This window comes from Sabethes cyaneus, chromosome 3 (genome assembly GCF_943734655.1).
Source record: "Sabethes cyaneus chromosome 3, idSabCyanKW18_F2, whole genome shotgun sequence".
NCBI lineage: Eukaryota > Metazoa > Arthropoda > Insecta > Diptera > Culicidae > Sabethes > Sabethes cyaneus.
In genome coordinates, this window is record NC_071355.1 from 149,352,004 (window position 1) to 149,375,399 (window position 23,396).

General features: G+C 42.1%; 1 protein-coding gene across 2 annotated transcripts in view; it reads left to right on the forward strand.

The window, feature by feature from the left end:
• LOC128741835 (probable serine/threonine-protein kinase DDB_G0267686) overlaps positions 1-23,396 on the forward strand; it is a 282,954-nt gene that overhangs the window by 139,456 nt on the left and 120,102 nt on the right. For both annotated transcript variants that reach the window (XM_053837920.1, XM_053837921.1), the window contains one exon: positions 7,642-8,770. In XM_053837920.1, the coding sequence (XP_053693895.1) occupies positions 7,642-8,770 (1,129 nt within the window). The remainder of the gene's footprint in view (positions 1-7,641; positions 8,771-23,396) is intronic.

The following is a 23,396-nucleotide window of genomic DNA, read 5'->3' on the forward strand; positions in this document are numbered from 1 at the left end:
TATCAAGTTGTAAACTATTTTGCATTCCTTTTCAGTCCACAACAAGAGATTATCAGGTCGTAAAAAACACCACGTCGGAGGTGCGCGAATGCAAGTTCCGGATTTTTTTTTCGTCGACTGGCTCGAAGCAGTCGGTAGTCTAACGATGTCGTGGTAACAAGCGAGAAACCTGGTCACTAAAATAGCCAACAATTAGGCATGCAATTACGGTCGGAGTAAAACCTCGTGTTCAGCCAAGCAAACATCAGCCTGAAACATATGGAATCGCCAAGATCAATCTACGGAACTAGGCCTTTCAGATCGGCGCGAATCTTCGCTGCCACTCAGCTGGGAGGCTATCGTCAGGTGTCGATTTTCTTTCGATCCCAGCGGGCATAGCTGCCGCTGGTTACCTAAAACACGACGGGAGAATCCAAAACAGTTACTTCCCCCTTGATCATGACCACCGCCATCATCATCATCATCATCATCATGATCATCACCATCATCATTTGACATTCGATGGCTGGGTGTTCGCGCAGTTTGTAGAACGATTTCCTATTTTACCACCAAGCCAGCTCTCGACTAGGGGTTACCGAATCACCTTCAACCAATTTCCGCGGAGTGAGATTAGTTCACAAATCTGAAGGTAGGCGTAGAATCGGCAAACCAAAAGGAGAGAAATAACGCGTACTTAAATCTCTTCATTATCACCCGTGAATAAATTGGATCTTTATCGAAAATTAAAAGGTGTGAGAAAGTAATTTCCTGCTCCGATGCTGCAACGAAACAACCGTAAATCACAAAATTGCTCGCCCAGATAGTTTGGCGTTCGAGACCCTACCGAAAGACCGCAGCAGCGGAGAAATAACAAAACCAAAATACAACAAAAAAGCGCGATTTCGGAAGCAATCTCAATTTCATTTAATATTCCATAACTATATACTTTTTTCCTATTTACACACGGTCTGTCTTGCCGATCATACGCTACCCGGGGAAAGGGACAGACGGCAGCAGTTGCGTTTGGGCAGCGGAATTACCTCTGATCGCATCTCTGGTTTCCCCACATATGGGAGGAGGATTCGGCAAGTCATTTCACGTCATAATGGGCATTTTTCCAGCATTGGAAGCGGTACGCTGCTGCTGTCGTAGTACATGTTGCGCCGGCCGGGTCAGTCAGAGCTAAGTATGAAATTCCAGCGATTTCAGACAGCCGTGAAGTTCCGCCTTTCAAGCTGGGGAGGAATGTTCATCAGAATTTTAACTATTTTTAAACGCTTTTCGAGAGCCCCGTGAACTATTGAACTTTTCCTCTTCTCAGGTGGCTGCGTTCGATCATAGCCTCGGAGCGGGAGCTTGTAAGTACGTACATAAAATAGATTAGATTGGGTATTTGGCCAGAAGAAAACGAGGGATGCAATGATTGCCTGTTATTTCTGCATAAAACTCGAATAATCTCTGCTTTGTCCATTTGTTTGATTGAATGTTAAAGATTGACTGAGTGGTAATAATTGTCATAGTAAATGGCCACATAAATTGCATAAATTTTAATTTTAAGTGTATTTCGTGTAAAGTATATCCTTAACAGTTGTCTTGAATTAGTCCAAGTCAAATCTTTTTCCTTTTGCAGTAACTGGCAGTTGTTGAAAAGTGTTACAGCTGGCACGCACGATATCCTGAGGCACTTCATCCCAAATCTTCTCCAAACGTTGCTTGAAACTATTCACAGTCAATTCTTTAGTGCTTCCTAGTTTGCTTAGCATGTAAGCCCATGCATAGAAGTCGAGAGTACTCAAATCAGGCACCTGGTGAGACGGTGCAAAATCTTGCTGGAAGCAGTATGTATTTGTTGACGATTGGAAGCAACGTACTTACTTACTTAATTGGCCTAACGCCTTACGACAAGGCCTGCGCAGTATAATCTCCATCTATTTCGGTCCACGGCAGCTGGTCTCCAGTTCCACGGGCACCCAGTGCTCGCCAGATCTCGCTCCACCTGGTCTTGCCAGCTCGCTCGCTGTGCCCCTCTTCGTCTTGTTCCTACCGGATTTGATGCGAAAACCATTTTTGCAGGATAGTTGTTCGGCATTCTAGCAACATGTCCTGTCCAATGTATCCGTTCAGCTTTAACCACTTTCTGAATAGTTGGTTCGCCGTAGAGATGTGCGAGCTCGTGATTCATTCTTCGCCTCCATACACCGTTCTCTTGCACTCCGCCAAAGATGGTTCTTAGCACCTGCCGTTCGAAAACTCCGAGTGCTCGTAGATCCTCTTCTAGCAGTGTTCACATTTCGTGCCCGTAGAGGACAACCGGTCTAATTAGCGTTTTGTACAGTGTGCACTTGTGCGGGGGGGCTCAAATTGTTCGATCACAAGTGTTTATGGAGTTCGTAGCAAGCCCGACTTCCGCTGATAATAGGTCTTTTAATCTCACGGCTGGTATTGTTGTCCTCTGTTGTCAGTGAGCCAAGTTATACGAACTCGTTGACTACCTCGAACTCATCCCCGTCGGTTACCACGGTACTGCCCAAGCGGGCCCTGTTGCGTTCGGTCCCGCCCGCCAGCGTATACTTCGTTTTACACGTATTTATCTTTAATCCAATCTTCTCTACTTCGCGTTTTAGTCTGGTGTACTGATCTTCCACCGCTTCAAATATTGCGGCTTTGAAATCAATGAACAGGTAGTGCGTGGGGACTCGTAATTCGCGGCACTTCTGGAGGATCTGCCGCAGGTTGAAGATTTGGTCCGTTGTAGACCGATCCTCCATGAAGCCGGCCTGGTAACTTCCCACAAATCTATTGGCTATTGGCGATAGTCGATGAAAGATGACTTGGGACAGCACTTTGTAGGCGGCATTCAGGATAGTGATTGCTCGGTAGTTCTCACAATCCAGCTTATCACCTTTCTTGTAGACAGGGCAGATAACCCCGTCTTTCCACTCCTCCGGTAGTCGTTCCGTATCCCAAATCTTGACAATCAGTTGATGCAGACAGCCGACCAACTTGTCCGGGCCCATTTTAATACGTTCCGCTCCAATGCCATCCTTTCCCGCAGCTTTGTTGTTCTTCAGCCGCTGGATGGCTTCTTTAACTCCCCTTATCGATGAGGGTGGCACATCTTCGTTGCTTGCTACACCAATGTGGTCACTTCCTCCGCTATCATGGTCACCCGCCTGCACGCCCTTCAGGTGTTCATCGTAGTGCTGCTTCCACCTTTCGATCACCGCTCGGTCGTCAGTCAAGATACCTCCATCTTTATCTCTGCACATTTCGCCCCGACGCACAAAGCCTTTGCGAGATCCGTTGAGTCTCTGATAGAACTTCCGTGTGTCGTGAAAGCGGTACAGCTGTTCGAGTTCTTCGCATTCCTTCTCCTCTTGGTGGCGCTTTTTCACCTTGAAGAGTCGGGTTTGCTGCCTCCGCTTCTGTTTGTATCGCTCCACATTCTGACAGGTGGCTCTACGCAGCATTTGTACCCGCGCTGCGTTCTTCTCAGCCAATATCTGCTGGCATTCCTCGTCAAACCAATCGTTACGTCGATTCGGTGCCGCACGGCCTAGGACGTTCTACGCTACGCTGTTAATAACTGTTTTCACGCCATTCCAACAGTCCTCAAGAGGGGCTTCATCCAGCTCACCCTCTTCCGGCAGCGCGGTTTCGAGAGATAACGCGTAGTTTTCGGCGACCTCCGGTTGCTTCAGTCGCGCTAGATTATACCGTGGCGGGTGCCGGTATCGTATGTTGTTTACAACAGATAGTTTTTGACGTATCCTTACCATCACTAGGAAGTGATCCAAATCAATGTTAGCGCCCGGATAGGTTCTGACGTCGATAATGTCTGAAAAGCGCTGACCATCTATCAAAGCGTGGTCGATTTGTGATTCTATCTGGTTGGGTGATCTCCAGGTGTACCGAGGGTAGAAGCTATGCTGGAAGAAGGTACTACGTATGGCCATGTTCTTGGAGGCGGCGAAGTCGACAAGTCTTAGGCCGTTTTCGTTCGTTTGAGGGTGAGCGCTGAACCGTCCAATCACCGGTTTGAATTCCTCCTCCTGACCAACCTGAGCATTGCAGTCGCCGATGATAATTTTGACATCATGTCTTGGGCAGCGGTCGTATTCACGCTCCAACTGCGCGTAGAATTCGTCTTTGTCATCCTCGGTACTTCCGAGGTGAGGGCTGTGCACGTTAATTATGCTAATATTAAAGAATCGGCCCTTGATTCTTAATCTGCACATTCGGGGGTTGATCGGCCACCACCCGATCACCCGCTTCTGCATCTCGCCCCTCACTATAAAAGCTGTGCCCAGCTCGTATGTATTGCCGCAGCTCTGGTAGATGGTATGACCATCTTTATACGTACGTACCATCGTTCCTTTCCAGCATACCTCCTGCAGCGCTACGATGTCGAACTTGCGGCTCTTCACTTCTTTAGAAAGCACGTGGGTACTTCCGAGGAAATTTAGAGACCGACAGTTCCATGTTCCTAATTGCCAATCGTTAGTCCGTTTTCGTCGCCTGGGTCTTTGCCGATTGTTCCGATTAGAGTTTTTATTATTACTTATGGAGCCCATTGCTTTGATTTTTTTAGTGGTTCAGGCTTGCAAAGCCCGCAACCAACCCCACAGTATCGCCGGAGGGCCAACGTAGCTCGAAGGAGTCCTCCTCCCCTGTCAGTACGACCTTGGTTTCCACCGGGGCTGGCAACCCGATCTCCACTGAGATTGCTCGTATCCCGGCTGGTACCACGAGGAGGGGTAGGGGTAGGAGTTGCTGGGTAAGAGGCTGTGGACCACTGCGGGGTCTATTTTATGCCCAGTGCACAAGACACCGATGGCATTACCCAGCCGTTTACCAGCCGGATTGGAAGCAAATGGTTCTTCAAAACATTATAGATATGTTAGTGTTGATTTTAACACTAAGAACCATCAAATTTTCGTAGAAACATTGCTATACCATCGCCCTGGAATCGTTCTAGCACCTTCGAACAGTCAGTTTGTCAGGAGGAATATCAGAAAAATGTGCTGCATATATCCGATTATTTTGTTGGTAGGCGTGATTCTGAAGCAGGAACATTTTTTCGTCCGAAAACAGAATTTCATAATCACCCTTGAGCAGCTGCCGATATCTTGCGACTTTTGCAACCTTTTACTTTTCAGCCAAACCGTGCACCGGTTGTTTTTTGTATGGAAACAATTGAAGATAATCTTTCATAATAGGTTTCATGGCTTTCTTGGTCTAAACTGATCTGGTTTCCGTTGAATTCGCTCTCTTCCTCGTTTGATGGTTTCCGCCTTCAGTGCGTTTACGGCTAGGTTTGGGGAGTATTTTCCAAGAACCGGTTTCCTTGATTGCGTGATGGCACGAAATATAAATCTTTCATTAATTCCGAGTGGCTTCAGCTTCTTTAATATATCACACGGTCGAAAATTTTTCAAAAACAAATTTATTACAAGTGCCCGTTTTGCGTCCATTTTGCGTGATTACCATGACTCTTGAACGAATAAAAATTCAAAACAAACTTGCAAGCTGTGTTGACGTTTCAATACACTCTAAACGAAAAATATGCAGACACATCTGTGATTAACCCATTTTTAGTTAAACATGTCTGAAAAACACTGATAGTTATTGCTACTTATTCTGTAAATAAAATCAACAGTAGGTAATTAACCCTCTAACGGGCAACATCGTAAAAACGATGCGATCAAGCTAATGACTGTTTTATCATGAAAGTACACACAAAAGAACCTTAAGTTCTGATTTTCATGCAAAAATAATTATCTGGAGGAGCGCCAGGTTAGAAAAAGTCCAATTTCTCTTTTTCGTTTTTCATGTCTAACGCTCTACCTAGATATTTTTTCAATTCAAATGCATTGCAAAATTGATATAAAGCATGAAATTTACTCATAGAAAAATTTTAAGGTCAATCATTTCGTTCTAGATGTGCTTTTTCATCAAAAGTAAAAAAGGAAATATTCGTGCATTAATTATTTTCGAAATTTTTCGGAATTTTTGTTTTTGAAAAATGATAACTTTTGAATGCATAGTCAGAATGTTGCGATATTAATATCAAAATGTGAAGAAAGCTGTTTTGAACACATTTTGCATATTGTCAATTTAAAACAAATTTCGTATGCGGCTCTGGAGTTCCAAAAGCGAAGGCCGTCTACAGACGGCCTTACCCGTTAGAGGGTTAATTCTAGGCCAACGAACGGATACATCAAATACAAATGACTCGTAAGAGGCACTTTTTATTTGTACGAGGCAAATATAATAATAATGCAACTAAAAAATTCTCGTAACTATACCTGGGAAAAAGAATGCAAAACTGCCTACGGTGTTTAGATACAACACAGAAATAAAAGCACAACAAAATAATAACAATTCTATGCAAGATAGTGGGTAATTGATATAGTGATTTGTGTGCGTCTCATGTAGCTTATTTTTAAAATTCGAAATGAAAAAATAGACTAAAATTGAATGGTTCCATCACAAACTGGATCCTGACATTTGGTTGAACTTTTCGAACGAACTGGTTTTGGACCAGTTTCGCTACGAATGGGCAGCAAAAAAGTGTCTCAAGATTAGAGTGTCATAAAATTATAATCTATTTTTTTTTTCGAATAAAAAACTTTAAAGCTTCAGGCTACTCGTAAAACGGGAACGGAGAAAAATCGTGACCCCCAAAATTGAAGCGGTCACTATATTGGCGCATAAATTAACTTAATTATGCGTTCATTATGTATTTAGTTGATCACAGCGTCTTCAGACGACTATGTAGTCCCCTTTTTCTGCTCTTCATTGATTCGCTAGTCGAGATCCAAGGCACAGATCGGTCCTGGCGAAAATTACTGAAACTGTCAAAACCATATAGAAAACCCATAACTTGTTTTGTTCGCGGGATCGAAAATATTAACTGTCAAAACATCAAACATGTTTTTCACAATCGCTCGAACCCGTGTCTCGTAAATAATTTTGACCCGCAAGTCCCAGATTTGTAGGCTTAATTGCCATTAAAAACCTAATGTTTTTTTATTTCCTGGTTTCAATCGTTGAAAAGAGCAGTTCACCACTGAAGCAAACTTATGTTTTGATCCAATATCGTTCAGAAGATGGCATGCTTTGCATTAAAGGTAATTTGTTCACTTTTTTGTTGGTGGGAAGTTTTAATACTGTTCAACAAATAAGTAGTCAAAAAATTAGCATTGTACAAAGATTGGGAAGCGATGATTTTAAATTATGTTTTGAACCGCACGTCGATTGTAGATATATATGTCGATTTAATACGTCGATAAATCCAAGTTAAACAAATATCCACCTTCGAGTCCTCTTATTTGGCTAACTCGAAGTCCAAAACCAACCATGAGTGTAACCCATAAACATAACTCAAGTCTCCAACCCACACGAGGTTAGCCGTAACACGCAGCCTGTCCCACTCCATCCTTTGGTCAATTGATGAGGGAAATCCCATTTCCACCGAAGAGGTATTTTTCCGCTAACTTTACTCCGCAGCCACCAGAAAAGTCACTGTCCCCCGGCACTCTCGTGGCGTGTCGCTTACGTCCACACATTCGTTTATCGGTTCCACAATAACCACTTTAGAAAGACACATAAAAACATAAATCGATCTAATTTGGAATTTTTCTTTTCTCTTTCTCGCAGGAGAAACGGTTAATGAAGATTTACCACAAGCAACCTCCGTGGCAGCACGATCGCCTTCATTGGGCTTACCTCAGCAGCAACAGCAGCAGCAGCAGCAACAGCAACAGCAACAACATCAGCAACAGCAACAGCAACGGTTTCAGCTTCAGCAGCAATCGTCATCAAATCAATCACAGTCATCATCGGCGTCTTCGTCGCCATCGTCGGCTCATTCTACTCAAGGCGCTGTTGGCAAGACGCTACCCTCCGCAAATCGTGGCAAAAGAAAATCAATCACCCCGACCTCCACTGGAACACCGTCGTCATCATCTTCGTTGTCGCCATCGCAATCGGCTCTGACGGCCGCCTTGGGTGCGAGTTCAGTAGCAGCGCTGGCGACGGCAGCGGCAGCAGCCGCGGCGGCGGCTTTTCAGGCCTCGCCAAGAAGATCCACTCCACCCGCCGGTGGGTCTCTGCAGCTGGCTCATCCGGAAAACGGAAACGGCTGCCGAAGTTCACCCTCGCACCACGCTCCAATTCATGGCGATGACGGTCATTATTCGGCGCTAAATAATAATAATAATAACAATAATAATAACAGCACTAGTAGTAACTTCAACAACCAAGTGGCGGCATTGCAATCGTTTGACAAGATGCTGAGCGAGCGAATCTACGATCGGAAAAAGTATCTCAATTCTCCGACGGGGAGTGCGGCGGCGGCTGCAGCAGCTGCAGCGGCCGCGGCAGCTAGTTCGTTTTACGAAAAGTTCCGAAACGGAGCCGCTGCTGCAGTGGCCGCCTCTGCCGGTGAGGTGGAATTAAACTTAATGAAAAACGGCCAATCGCAGCTGGCCGCCGGTGATCTTAGTGCAATCAGTGGTAGTACTAACGGCAGTGGACTGGTGGCCGCCAACGGTGAAATCGGCCTCAGTGCGGGGGGCTCCGTGCTCGATGGCAGTGGCAATAGTTTGAGTAATAGTACCAACCAAATCAGTAATAGTAATGTTAATAATAATAATAACAACAACAGTAGCATCATTAATACGAGCAGTAGTAGCAGCACCGGCAGCACCAACAATAGCAATAATAATAGTATTAAGAGCGAACGGTTCAGCCCGAACAACAATGACGTGCAATCGACAGCTTCCAGGTAAGAACTGTTATTGTTTATTGCTTTGACAGTTATGCGTTCTTTTTATTGAATCGTCTGTGGTTAAGCCACAAAAATTGGTACTTAATGTGTTGTTATATAATGTTTACGTAGATAAACGGTAAGTTATTTATATTTTGTCACTTTGGGTACTACACACAGTTCTATGTGTTATAAAACGATCATTATGTATCAAAGTACCGTATTCACGATTCATCATTTTTATTGTGTATGGTTTTTCTGAATTTACCAGTTCTGTCCATTTTGTCTAATTGAATAAAATCTATTTCTCTCATGCAGGACATGTCTCGATTTTCCGATCGAGCTTGTTCCGATCAGAAACCCTATGCTGAATTCTTATTGGCGTTTGTGATAGTACATAGTTTGATTCTGATTAGAATATAATTCTAGATCAGAACAGGTCCGATCGGTATGCAGAATAGAGACGACAACCACTTTGATTAAATTTTGATTTATTTGACTGTATTGCCTCTGCCAAGTAGAATTTGAGTTATGTAAAAGATATTTGTAGAAATAGTTATAGTCTACAATATTGCAGTATAACACTTTGCTGCATCTTTTGTATTTGCGGAGTTATAATGCTGCTAGCACAACACATCACATGACAACTAGCTTTACAAATGTCCCATACATATCTTTTTCACATTTTGCTTGGCTGAGATGGCACAGTCAAATGAATCGAAATTGAATCAAAGCGACCGTGCCAAGCCTGTTATGCTTATGGTGGTATGGTAAATGCTTTGTTAATTGTAATTTGCAAAGTATAGCACACATGTGTATGTTCCTTCGTAAGCAATATGTTACAGTTTTGAGTACGTGAAGGACTACCGGTCTAATTAGCGTTTTGTACGTCGTCAGCTTTGTGTGGCGGCCTGGATCTAAGCGTCTTTCGGAGGGTAAGAAGACTTGATATCGTACTGTTGTTGGTATATTTGTTTCAAACAAAAAAACTACTTTTGAAATTGGCAGAATCGATGACGACTAATTGCACCTTAAAATTCATTGCCGTCAGTAGTTATTGTCCGTTGGAGATGAAACATGCTTCTTCTTGAGTTTCTACTTATTATATAACAGCTTTTAGTTTGGCTCTAATTGCCTTCGTCTGCCAAAAAGCTTTTAGTAAAACATCTGTGAAGCTTGACAGTAAGCTATTCTTGGTAAAATTCGTGATTCGATAGATCATTATCCTTTCAATATTTAGCAATACTAAATAACCAACAGGACAGTCCACATCAGACGCATCTGCGCGATCCAAACGGACGCGTGAGTTTCGGAAACATTTATCGAAGTACGTTGTCCTACAAATTTTCTCGCAATTGGAGATAGACGACATAATTAAATTTGGCAGAGTACCTTGTAGGCGATGTTGACCAACGTAATACCGCGGTAATAACAGTAAACAACCCGATCACTGTTTTTTGTAGATGGGACAAATCGCTCCTTTCATCCGTGAAGTACCTTACCATTATTGAAGGGTCCTGTCGGGTATCGGGCCCTTTTGGTGGCTCTGTTTCTCGCGGAATCGTCTATAGTTCGGCACTAAGGTTAACTTACGCTCTACCTCTTTCCATTATATTGGCATTAAGATGCTTATAGAACCAACCGTTGACCAACCTGATCACTCGTCGATGATCAGATTTCCAAACTTCTGACTTCTCATGGCCTTACCTACTTGTTATCAGCACTGCTCGGATAAAGGAGCGCAATGTCAGTGCGCATTGGCTCGCTACTTGTGAAAGAACAACTACGAACTTCCCTTCTTATACTTTCATATTTTATGTAGGTGACCGAGCTGCTAGAAAACTCGTTCTTGATACTCAGATTCCGTACTTTGGCTGATGACAAGGCCTATATAATGCAATTTGTGAAAGCCTAAATTACTGCCACGAAGAAGCGCCCAAGTCATACTCGTTCAACTAGTAGCAGACGACTTATGCGTCTCAGACTCAGTAGTCAGGTCTTTGGACGCAGTCGGAATCTAGACGATACCGATGATTATTGAAACGATGATACACCTACACCTCTGAGTCTATTCTCAATCATCGCGACCGTAGCACAATGTATAGTTGTCGAGATGGTGCATTGCGCGAGGCATGTTTTGATGCACAGATGAGCGCTATTCTGTACCAAGGGCATTCAACCCCCACACAATTCATACATTTGACTGGGTCCATAGTTTTAACCTTTCCAGCTAACTTGTCATTCTTCCATCAACTGAAGAACTTTCTTCAACTTCACCTGTCGTTGAGCGCAGGCTTGCTCTTTTTGCCTCTTTTTCGCTTTTTTGACATCGCCCGGCATCCTTGGGACGTGACCGTCCCCTCGGAGTCTCCCAGCTTTCGCCAGGTGCATGATGGGAATCTCTCTGCCTGCAGTTCGTGATTCACGCCTACGTTATTCTGCGCTTTCCGTTTGAACTCCGCCAAAAATAGTCCGCGTCACTTTTCGTTCAAATGCGGTCAGTGTATACGTATGTCTTACGTAAGCAAAGTTACAACCTCAATTTCGTAGAAGACTCTGATTGGCGTTTTGTACATACTGTATGTAACATACATCATCAGCTTTGGGCAGCGGCGTATGCTCTTTGGTCGAAATGTCTTACGGAGGGAAAAGTACGCTCGACTTCCAGTCTGAAAGTGTCGTTGAATCCGCACTATTGTCGTCGATGATGAGAGATCCTCGATTCGAGATACGAACTCATCAACCATTTCTAGTTCGCCGTCAATAGTCACTGTCCGTGGGAGGAGAACGTTGTTTTCTGTGGAGCTTCTTCTTAACATATATTTGATTTTCGACGGATTAATTTGTAACCCAATTTCATAGCATCCGTTTTTAGTTAGGCGTAGATTGCCTCCGCCGTCCCAAGGTTTCTAATAATGATGTTGAGGTCGTCTCCATCTCTCATTCCAATGTCCGCTGGATGGATCACACCTTCAATTCCGATGCTGGATACAGGACGATGCGTACATACAGGACAGTCCAATTCCTTGCAGCCACTCTCAGTGCGATTCCAATGGTCTCGACAGTGCTTCCGAAGCACGCACGTCGCATGTCACTCGCTCCATGGTAGCATTGATCAGTCGCGTCAATTCGTCCGGAAAACCGTTCTCGTACATCATCTGCCATAGCTGTTCGCGCTCGATTGTATCGAGTGCTGGCCAAAAATTTACGAAAATATGACGCGTGGGCTCGTTGTACTTCTAATATTGCGGGATGATTTATCGGTGAGTAAAAATTTGATCTATAGTAGTACGGGCCCACATTAAGCCCACCTGATACTGTCTTACGAATTCTATTGCGACGTAACAAAATATAGGAGCGCCCTAATCAAGCCGATCGCCCTTTTTACAGCTGGGACAAATCACATCTTCTATTCATTCCTCCAAAAGCTTTTCCTCCTCCAATTATTATTATGAGTGGAGCGTCATTGCTAGTGGTTCTTTGCCTTTTTTGTAGAGTTCTGTCGGGAGACGGTCTTTTTCGGCGGCTCTATTACTCTTTATTCAACCCATTTCTTGTCGGATCTCTTCGACATCGAGAGTCGGTACGCTGTTATCGTTTGTGGGTACTCCTAGGCTAACTTCCGTTCCGTATCCTTCTGTTATATCGTCATTGAAATGCCTATCAAAGAAGCTTTCACCTCGCATTTGTTTGCGACCAGCAGAGGTGGCATAAACCGCAGCGCAGACCAAAAGACACACATTCTTAAACAACACAACACTCGCCATGCGGTGTGTGTTCGCCCACAAATTCCCTTCAGTGTCTCTTTTGCTAAACACGCTCTTTCGTGTTTTACGCGCACCAAGAAAAGGCAGTCGCAAACGCAGTGTGATAAATTTGCTGCGTGCTTTGCCACACCAAGAGCCGCACTCTGCGCGGCTGGATTGTACACCCTGCGCTGGGCCAGTTGAAGTGGTGTGGTTGAAAAAAACATTTTTACTGTTGCGTCGCCTGATCCGTACTAACTTAACATAGACCATATTAGTTGTTCAGTGCAGCGTGTATTTTCACTTTTAAAAGGGCAGAAAATTTGTAAATACAAAACAATTTTTTTCCGTTAATTCCGCACGGAGTGTGGCAAAGGGCAGCACCAAGTGCTGTTTGGATGATCACTCACTGGGCGATTTTCACCGAGTGCTGTAATTCGCTCCCACTCCGCTTTCGCTCGTACGCTGTGTGCATATTAGCTGTAGAGGTGTGTTGCCGAATCGCCCTGTGCGACAAGGCATAATATTGAAACATTGGGCGCATAGTGAGAGCGAATGACAGCCCTGGCGACCAGGTTTCCCTTCTCGTACCTACACATATCAGGCTTCGAGTACAACCTTTATGAGCTTGGTTCACCTTCTCATAGAATTTACGCGTCTCATTAGCCCTAAATAGTTGTTCTAGCTCTTCTCGATCTTCATTCTCCTTCTGGCGTTCTCCTCAGGATCGTGGTCAATTCATTCCGCGCTCGTCGATACTTGACCAAATTCTTTCTCGTGGCAATACTTAGATACTTTCCCTTCAAACCAATCATTTCGTGCATTCGAGATTTCTTCACCTAGTACCACGGTTGCGGCTTCATTTGCGGTCGAGCGTACCCTCCGAGCATATCACAGCATCCGACAGAGGAAGTCAGGGCTTCATCCACTACGTGCGCAACTTGCGGATTGCCTAATTGACGAATGTTTAACCGAGGTGCATACCGTCGACCGTCGTTTTGAGTGCACATATACTGCTATTAGACGATCATTCGATCCACACCCTGTAGGAAGCGTATGATAGTGTTGTTCCAAAAAACCGGCCATCGATGAGAATATGGTCGATTTGGTTCAGTGTTCGTTGATCAGGTGATTTCCAGGTGGTTATATGGATATCATCACGGAGAAAGAAAATGCTTATGATCATCTGGCCTCGTGAAACTGCAAAGTTGATGCATCGCTGTTCGTGTTTCGGTCGTCATGTCGGTGTGTAGAGTATGAGGCCCGGTTACTGGTCTATAGATTGCTTCCCTACCGGTTTGGAAGTTCATATCCCCGATGACGACCTTAATGTCCCATGGCGAAAACCTGTCGTATGTTGCCTCCAGCTACGCATAGAACGCTTCCTCCGCGGTTGAAGTTTAAAATATGTCGCACGCTTAATAAGGGTTGTGGATTCTGCTTTTCATCCAGTCCGTCGTGGTTCAAAGGTTCACCCATATCTGCGATCCACAGGGCCTGGGAGGAGAAGTGGATTCGAATCATAGTTCCACGGGTCCCCCAACTTGAGTAAAAGGGAATTGTACACAATTTCTTAAACGTTGCTTCAATGACCCTCACTTTCCTAATTTGCCGCTCATTCACGTCCCGTCCTTCAGGATACTATCAACACATCTGTTTCATTATTTTTCTCTACCGTTCCCTCCGTCGTTGGTAAAAAACTTCTATTATTACAAATTAATGCTGGCTAAGTACGAGAAAACCATTGATGAGAACGTCCTTGACTCGCTTCATTGTTCGTTGTTCAGATGATCTATAGGTGGATAACTTTGGGGTGATAGGAAGTGTATCGGATCACTGGGCTTCGGAGAACTGCAAAGCTTTTGCAGCACTAACCGATGTTGTTCGTGTGGGTGTGAACTGTATAGGGCCCTATATCGGTTTCTCATTTTCGTACAGACCTAAGTATTCATGTCTCCGATGGTGATTTGGATGTGCAAAAATCTGGTGGTGTACGTTGCCTTTAGTTGGGCGTAGAACGTTTCTTTTTTGTCGTCAAATCTACCTTTGCGCGGGCTATGCACGTTGATGATACTGTAATTGAAGAAATAGACAGGTCCTCTCGTTGATCGCTTATCAGTCCATCTTGCATTTTGCCGATTATTTAAAAAAAAACATTATTGGTTTCACCACTTTGCTGAAATTGGACCTTACCATCACCTTCCACATCTTCTCGCTGTTGCAACAAATCTCTTGCAGTAACATTATGTCAAACCATCGGGCTTTAGCAGCATACTGCAGTGATCCCCACTCAGTAATCTGCAGTTCTTGGTACCAAGCTTCCATCTTGTCACCTGCGTTCAAAACAACACGTTTTCTAATTCAGCCGCCCACTTCGGGTCAGACGCCGTTGTGAGCTGCTTCTAACATGGAGTGCAGAAGCTCTTTGAGTTGAGAAAACGAACTGCCTAATTCTACTAAGCCGTTCGAACAATATGCCACGTTGCAGTGCAGTTACCGTCAAGAGCCGTCCCTCACATGAGAACGGACGCTCTAGGTTGGCACGGATATTCTTAGTGTCAACACTCAGCATTTGCATGAGTTCTTCTTGACTGTTAGCATACGACACTGACTTCCTATTCCAATCACTAAGTTTGCTCATATTCCAACTGCCGTAGCTTTATTGGCTAAGCTTACCTGCTAGCTTATCGTCACTGAGTTTATTCGACTAAAGTTTATTTTAACTAAAACCATTGGCGGAACTAGCGCTCATTTCTAGGGGGGGCTATAGCCCCCGGCATTTTTTCGACCATTTTATTTCCTTGGCATTTTAAAATTAAATGTACATTGATGCATAGGAACTTTAAGTTGTGATGCATATAAAAATTACTCTTAGGTTTTTATTATGTAAAGTTATCTAACTATAGTTTTTTCTTAAATTTAAAAATCCAGCTTAAATTTTCTAGGGGGGGCTAAATGTCTTCTAGGGGGAGGGGGGCTTAGCCCCTTCTAACCCCCCTAGTTACGTCAATGACTAAAACTAGTTGTTAACAACTGCAGATTTTTTTTACTATCTTAGCACTTAGTGGTCCAAAACAAGATAAAGGTCTCCACGGTTCTAAAGTATTCTTTTGATTTGATTATGCAATAACCGAACAATTGTAACCGCCGAACAAAGCCAATATATCACAATAGCACGTTTTTCTATTGCATTTTTCGTTTGTTATTGAGAAGCAACAAAATAATAAATTTCGAGGCTGGTCAATTGCAGTGAATGAGCTCTTGTGGATCTCAGTTACATACGCGATTGCGATTAGTAGTCTCATTACCGTCCGGTAGGTTTCGCTTTAGTTGGTTGAGAGTTGCGATAAAGGACGATAAAGGGTCTTCGAAAGTTCTCGATGGGATAAAACATAGTTTTTCGACTTTTATTTGGTAATTTCCACCACCGTGGACAATTTTGTGCAATAGTTTTTCTAGATGATCTAGAATCTAGAATTTGTTTAAATTTTCATGGAAAGGGTTAGCACTATGAAATTTGGTATTGCGTTATGGATATTTGAAATCAGTGATGTAGGTACGTAAAAATTGAAAAATTTCCATTTAGTTGTCTAGGAAAGTAGATTACTAAATGTGCAAATCTCAAAATTAGGAAAAGAAAGAAGATATGGGAGGTAACTGGTCAACGAGTGCGTTAGGAGCACGGCAATCGAGAGATCGACTTTTCGATGCTTTTAAACTTTGCTTCCGATATTTGATAAAAAACTTTGATTTGACTCAACATTATTTGCACGACCTGAACATTTTGAAGTCATAACGTAGAGGCGTGGGTATTCAGATTTAGTAGTTTTTACTGGTTTTCTGTTCTGCAATTTGATCGTGATTGCATATAAGGCAAAGTTGTAAATATTTCAACCAAAGCTGAATGAGTGGTTTGATTGCTTTTGAAATTCTGTAATAGTTCTGTAATTGTTTTGCTCTGCTAAGATGAAATGACCCCTAGAAAATGTGAGTTCAACAAAATCGATGACTGTTACAGTAATCAGCCGGTAGTTTCGTGTTCATTGCTCACTGCTATTGTCGTTTAATTTTCCTACCGGTGAGCCCACTTTCCGCTTGATTCGTAACACAGTTAATATCCAGCAACAAATTACCCGTCTGGGAAGGACGCATACGTACATGTGTCATTGTAAATCCCATCTATCTCCATTTTCACTTAACTTTCATTCATGAAATCCCATTTTGAAAAACCTGAAGCTAATGGCCCAGGAAATGGCGAGCAAACGTGTCATCAATCTTCCGTAGGACCCCATTCGTAACTTGCTCGCGATCCGCGCTTGCGTGTGATTGCTCGACGCTGCTGGCTGCTGATCCGGTACCTGCTGCTTGCGCGTCGAAAAGCCATTCAACCGTTTCCTAACGATCGCCGGACGATCGTGTAGGTACTGCGGACACTTTGAACCCAGGTCCATTTCCATCAGTCGTCGTCGGTCCGAATTAGGCTATGCAACGGAAAAATAAATCAAATAATACACAACTCAAAGACCTCACTGCGAAAGCGTGTGTGTTTGCGCGCGCGCGAGAGTGTGGAAAAGGCCACAACATCACCATCGCGTCTCGTCATCATTCACAATCATCAAACCGGGCGGCGGGGCTGTCATAGTAGACCCGGCTTGGCTTCCAAATGGTTCAACTCGAAATGACGCGAACGATTTAAAACCGGGAAGTTGCTAAAGAGCCAGCGGAGAAGAAAGACGACGGCCGGCACAAGACGGACGGGGGTTGTTTCACGCATGTCCGTGTCAAACTTGTAAATCAAATTAGTCGTAAATTTAACACAGCCAGCGGAGCAGTATATAGTTATACCCTCTATTATAGTGCTGCTGACTTGGTACTCTGGATATGATCCAAAGCTCGGTTTATTGCTGCTGGTTGTAGCTCTCGCGCCTAGCATGCGTGTCGGTGGCGTGGATGGGGAGCACAGTTGAGGGGACTTATTCAATTTAGAAATAATTTAACAAATGATAGATATTACAAGATATAGAAAAATTTGTGTACGAATACGTTATATGACAGGCATTACGCGTACTGTATTTTGGACATTTACGGCAAAATTAAATGAAAGTGTCCTAGGTACGCGCGTCGCTTATCCAAAAGAGATGAATCACTTTATTTTTCATGATTATCATAAATTAATGAGTTTTTGTGTTCTTCAGAAAAGACATGCTAAAAGTGGCTAGCATTTTACTATATTTTTGGTAGACGATTTATTTTATATTGCCAATAACAAAAACTTTTGCCAAACGAGACAAATTTGGAGAATGTCAAACTCGAAGTCTCCCTACTGTTCTAGTTGTTCTATTCCATTGCATAAATGAGTTCTGCAAAAAACAATTCTAGAGAATTCAAATCCTGAAAATAAAATTTAAAAAAAAATTAGTTACTTCTTTGCTGTCTTCTAGTAAAGCCGATTTAATCTAGTAGCATTTCTGACAGGACATCAGATGGCAGAACAATAATATTACGGTAAGCTTCGCTGAGTTTTCGCGATAAAATTGTTAGAGTAGATCTTATCCAGAAATTCTCGATGGGACGCAGCTGGGGGACGTTGGGCGGGTTTGCCGACTTGGTTACCACATCGATACTCAGCCGTTCCATCTTCTCCAACGATCGCTTCGAGTATTGGTCCTCGGTTGCCCATCCTTATGTGAATACCACCCGATGGATCGCTTACAAAATCTCTCAGTCTATCCTTTACTCATTTGGCGTAAGGCTTGTAACTTATATTGCATAGGCTAATTCTCCTATAGTCGTTTACCCCGTTCGGTCGGCCGTTCTTCGGAATTGGTACTTGAATTGATCTAGTCATTTTCTTCGGTAATGTTTTCTCCATCCACATCTTTTGCCGGTGCTTTGTTATATATTTGGTCGTTCCGTTGTCCGCGTACTTTATATATTCCATCCTTAATCCATCAGATCCTGCCGACTCTCCACTGTAAGCATATTTGGATTTGTCAATGGAGAGTGGACACGTGTCTTGCTCCTCTAGAAGATGTATAATTGGCCCCTCACTATCTTTTAGTACGTAGTTCCATGATTTCAACAATATGTCTATCCCCTTCCTTTTCTTGCATTTTACAAATTATCTACTGGTACCATTTCTGTGTTCCCGTTAATATTAAGGTAAAATGTCTCGATTTTATATTCCTTGTGTGAAGACAATTTTCATTTGAGTGGATGCAGTCAGTCTATTTAGAGTAGGGCTTTAAAAAGGATCGCAAATTGGCTGTTACTGCGTACGCTTTCTGCATTCAACTTGGGCTTCGAAAACGATCATTTGACCTATTTGAATCCAGTCAATCTGCCGTCAGCACCGCTGCCGCCTACAATTCATGTGGGCAGCCAAAAGTCGTTCTCTTGCTTTGCGTTCATATTTAAGAGTGTAAACTTCAAATGTACTGGGAGCATAAGGTGACGTATTTAGACGTACAGGAAGTAGTCTAAAATTAAAAAAGAAGAAAACTTATTCAATTCCAATTCTACTATGTGTATTTTATTCACGACAGATACGTATTTCGCCTACGACTTGCAGGCTTCCTCAGTGTCTGTTTTCGAAGTTCCTAACCTCGTGTTTTTAGTCTTGACCTTGAAGTGCGGTCAAACAAATATTAAAATTTTCTTGAAACGGTGGTTTAACAATTGATGAAGGGATGGTAGGGGAAAGTAATGAATTTTTTTTTTAAATGTAGTGGAAAGATGAAGGGGGGGGGGGGGGTGGTAGGTCAGCGTTACCAACCGGTTTTTACGAACATCTAGAAAACGAGAATAAAAATGTCTGGAAAAATCTGGCTGTCATTTGATCTAATGGAAGACAATGTTTGAAAAACGTCTTTTTATGTCTGATTAGCTATCAAAAAGTCTAGAAAATCCAGACAAATCTGGAAGGTTGGCAACGCTGGGGGGGTTTTTTGGTAGCTACGCTTAACAAGCAGGGATGCCACATATAATTCTGTGTTTTTTGTTGGAAAAATCGGATAATCTGTACGGCGAGGAAAAATACCTGTGCAAAAATCTGTCCAATGCAAAACAATGACAGTGAAAGAGATAGAGAGTCATTTTGCTAACTATTTCCGTCTCTCACAACTTACAACTCTTATGTAAAAGCTCAAAAATCTGTTTAATCTGTGTAATTTGGCGAAAATCTGTATTCTATGCATATAGATTCTGTACTGGCGATTTCTTTCAAATATCTGTTAAACACAGAATAATCTGCATGTGGCAACCCTGTTAACAAGTTGTCGTGCGGCGAGACGATTAAACCTAGGCGAATTTGATATCTCTGTTGGAAAAGTGCGCTACAGCTGTACTGTTCGGTTATAATTTAATTCGGTATGTATGCGTATGTTTGACGTTTCATTGGAAGTGTAGTGAAAAGATGTGCTGTTGATAAAATGGAATTGAATTAGTAACATCGCTTCAACATGGTGAAACGATTGGTAATCCAATATTTAATTTCTGTAAAGTAACAAGAAAGCAATAGTGTCTTGATTTTGTTAAATTGTATCCGAATGCACATAGAAATAACTCTGATATATACATTGAGGATTTACGTCCAATGTTATTGCTTTGATAAATGTTACATACAACGCATGTAGCATGTATTTGTATACATGTAGAATTCAATGATTACATGCATGGATACATGCTACTGTCACTACAAAGAGATTTTTTCGTAGCCGTGCGTCACTTACATATGCGGTCGTGTCTTGTACACAAGCCCTCTGATTTTTTGCTTCTCTTTTTGTCTCAAAATCGGGTACCTGGAGTAAAAGTTTGTCGCCCGGCGTTGATCCGACGCTAACGAAATGTTCGTTTGTGTTGGACAGCTTCCGTGATTGTTTATTGTAGTATTGAATCATACGGTATCGCGGTTGTTTTTCATTAGTGTGATGACTGCCAGTCAGTTGACTGTTTTGCAGTTGCTCACTGCTACGAACGGTAAAGGAAACTTGATCGAAGCGAAAATGTACAAAAAAGATCAGAACGCATTCGTTATGCTGTACAATCAGAGGTATGACTGAGCGAACTCCGTTTTGTGTTATGCATAGCGTTTATATTCCACCACTAAATGAACGGTATGAATCTGAATTCATAGTGATATGGCTACGGTACAAAAAAGTTTAGTCAGTTAAAGACCTGTTTGAGAGTTTGCTTCTTTTAGGTGTTAGTGGGAAATAAAAAGTAGAAAAAATTAATTTGTCGATTTCTTCGAAAATAGCTAAAGCTGACTTTCATTATGAAAGATTGATTTAAAGTATGTTACCAACTAACATATGGATTGTCAGTTGAGAATTGAGCCAGTTATAAAATACCTATTGTTTTCTATAGGTTAGAAGAAAATCACACAGAAGACCATATCACATGCATTCAGAGTTGTATTCTTACAATTCTCGATGTAATCGGTTGAGAAGAAGGAATAGTTACCCTTTTTACGAATTCTTTTTACGATCAAGACATCAATTTCGTCTAGCTCCACCTTCAATTTTCAAATGCTGAAATCGAGATCGATTGAAGAGAAGAGCTTTACACTTATACAGTTGTTTACTTTCAGGACATCAACTCGGTCTAAGCTCAATCGAAATAAATAATTCTCTATCTGTTGGATGGGAAGATCTCATCATTTTTTTGCTAATATCGAGGTAGTTGAGTTCGCAAGAGTATAAACTTGACGTCGCAGGCCTAGGATGCAAAATCATGCTAACATGTGATTGGTTGATTCGTTAATTTTTGGCAGTGATTGTTGTTTATGCTTATTATACTAATTCTGATTTAACAAATCAGTCTACAATCTCTGTTTTAATCCATTTATTCATTTCTAGAGAAGCTTGGAAACTTGGATCAACTTCCTTTTTATGTTTTCTTAGTGTAATCTTTTGTTAAAATGGCTACTGTGTGCGGAGCATGCTAGTCGTTAAAGTGCACCAAGATCCTTAAATAGGTTCGATTAGCCTTTTAACGAAGTCTTCTGGAAAGTTTAATGTCTCGTATGGACCAGTAGGCTGTTTTTCCTCATAAATAATATAGATTTCTGGTAAAAAAACGTCTTGGCATCGCACATAACAAACATTTTTATGCCATACTTAGCTGGTTTGTTTGGAATGTATTGCATCTAAGAACAATGTCCACGAAAAGGATGCAGTATTTCGTCAATAGCAACTTCTTCTGCACAACGAGAAGTAACTTTGATATTTTCAACGAATTTGCCAAATAGTTATCAGTTTGTCTAGTCCTCTTCGTGCCGGAGTAAGTCTAACATAAAATCTTAGGTTTGATATATAAACCGAAACTGGCTGTACCTCATGACTATGCGTAGTGTGAACATTCCTAATTCCATCTAAAACCCAGAATTTCTTACCGTTAGCGTGGTTAGATTTTGTAGTTCCTATGAGAATTGAAATACCTAGCAGTGCAATGTCTTGAATTCTTCGCGGCTCGTTCGCTTGACATTTCTATTTCTGGTAGGGTAAGTTGTCCTATAATGGACCCTTTACCTATAATGGACCCACCCCGGGTACAGTTTCGGTGTTTATTAGTTTGTACTTCCTAATTTCGAGGCTATATGACATGAAACAGAAAGTACTAAACATGCCATACAGTTCAGATTACAAAGTTTTAGACGTATTTGATGATAAATGCCTTAAAATAAACATTTTCAACAAATGAGGGTCCATTGTACACGGTTAACAATGCAAAATATGACGCTATTAGTGGACCCTCGTCATGCAAAATGCACTAGAATTCCTATAATCGTCGCTATCCTATTGTAAACCAAAAGGTCCATAAAAGGAACACATTCTAATTTAATTTAAAAAATGTGGAAAATATATAGATTTGCAATAAAAATTGATATTTTTTTAGCATTAGTCGAAAGTTACTCGTATTGTAAGTGCTATCTGGTGCGTGTTTGGCGTTGCCAGTTCAAAATAATTCATGGAAGAAAGTCACTCAAGCACTAAATGGTCCACTAATGGTTAATTTACCCTATATCCTTCGACTATCTGTTTTATGGTAAAATTCGTGCAATGAACGATTTCATCAACCATTTCCATCGTGAACTGTGTTAAATGCGAACTTGTCTTTTTTTAGATTATAGTCACTTTAACAGCTTATATCATTCGTAACTTCTGCGGGGTTGGGATTTGAACTCGGGTGCTCGGCGTGAGAGGCGTGAATACTAACCACTACGCCGGAACTGACACCGCGAACTCACTTCTGCATTGCCTTTGAATACTTTTTCCTGGGCCGCGTTGAACATACAAACTATATTTGGTCTATGTTTGGAGCGACTTTGGAGTAACTAATCTGTAAATGAACGTTCATTTAGTTACTAATGACGTACTAGCATTGTAGCACCGTAACTACAACAGATACAGCAAAACTTTGTTCAGAAAAACTAAAGATGATAACTAGTTCTACAAATGTTCCATATGCAACTTTGTCAAATTTTGCACGGCTGAGACTGCACTGTCCAATGAATCAAAACTGAGTCAAAGTGAACGAACCAGCCCTGTTTGATAGCATAAAATCGAAAGTACAGTCAGGTACAATCATGGGTCACACACAATTGTGGGTCATTTTAGCTATAGCTGCTACTTTACGTATTGATATCACATAATGATTGATCAAATTATTAGTACTACCTATGAGTAACAATTTTATCTATCACTTAAGTAGTATATCTTTACCTATAAAAATGGATTTTTGTCGGCCCATATATTCCCTATAGAATCGAAAACTAGTGAACCGATCGGAGTGAGAATTTGTATGTAGGAGTTTTTGGTGCTAGGGAAGGATCTTATGATGGTTAGAAACCTCTCCCCCACTAAGAGGGAGGGCTCACAATGAAACACAAATTTCTG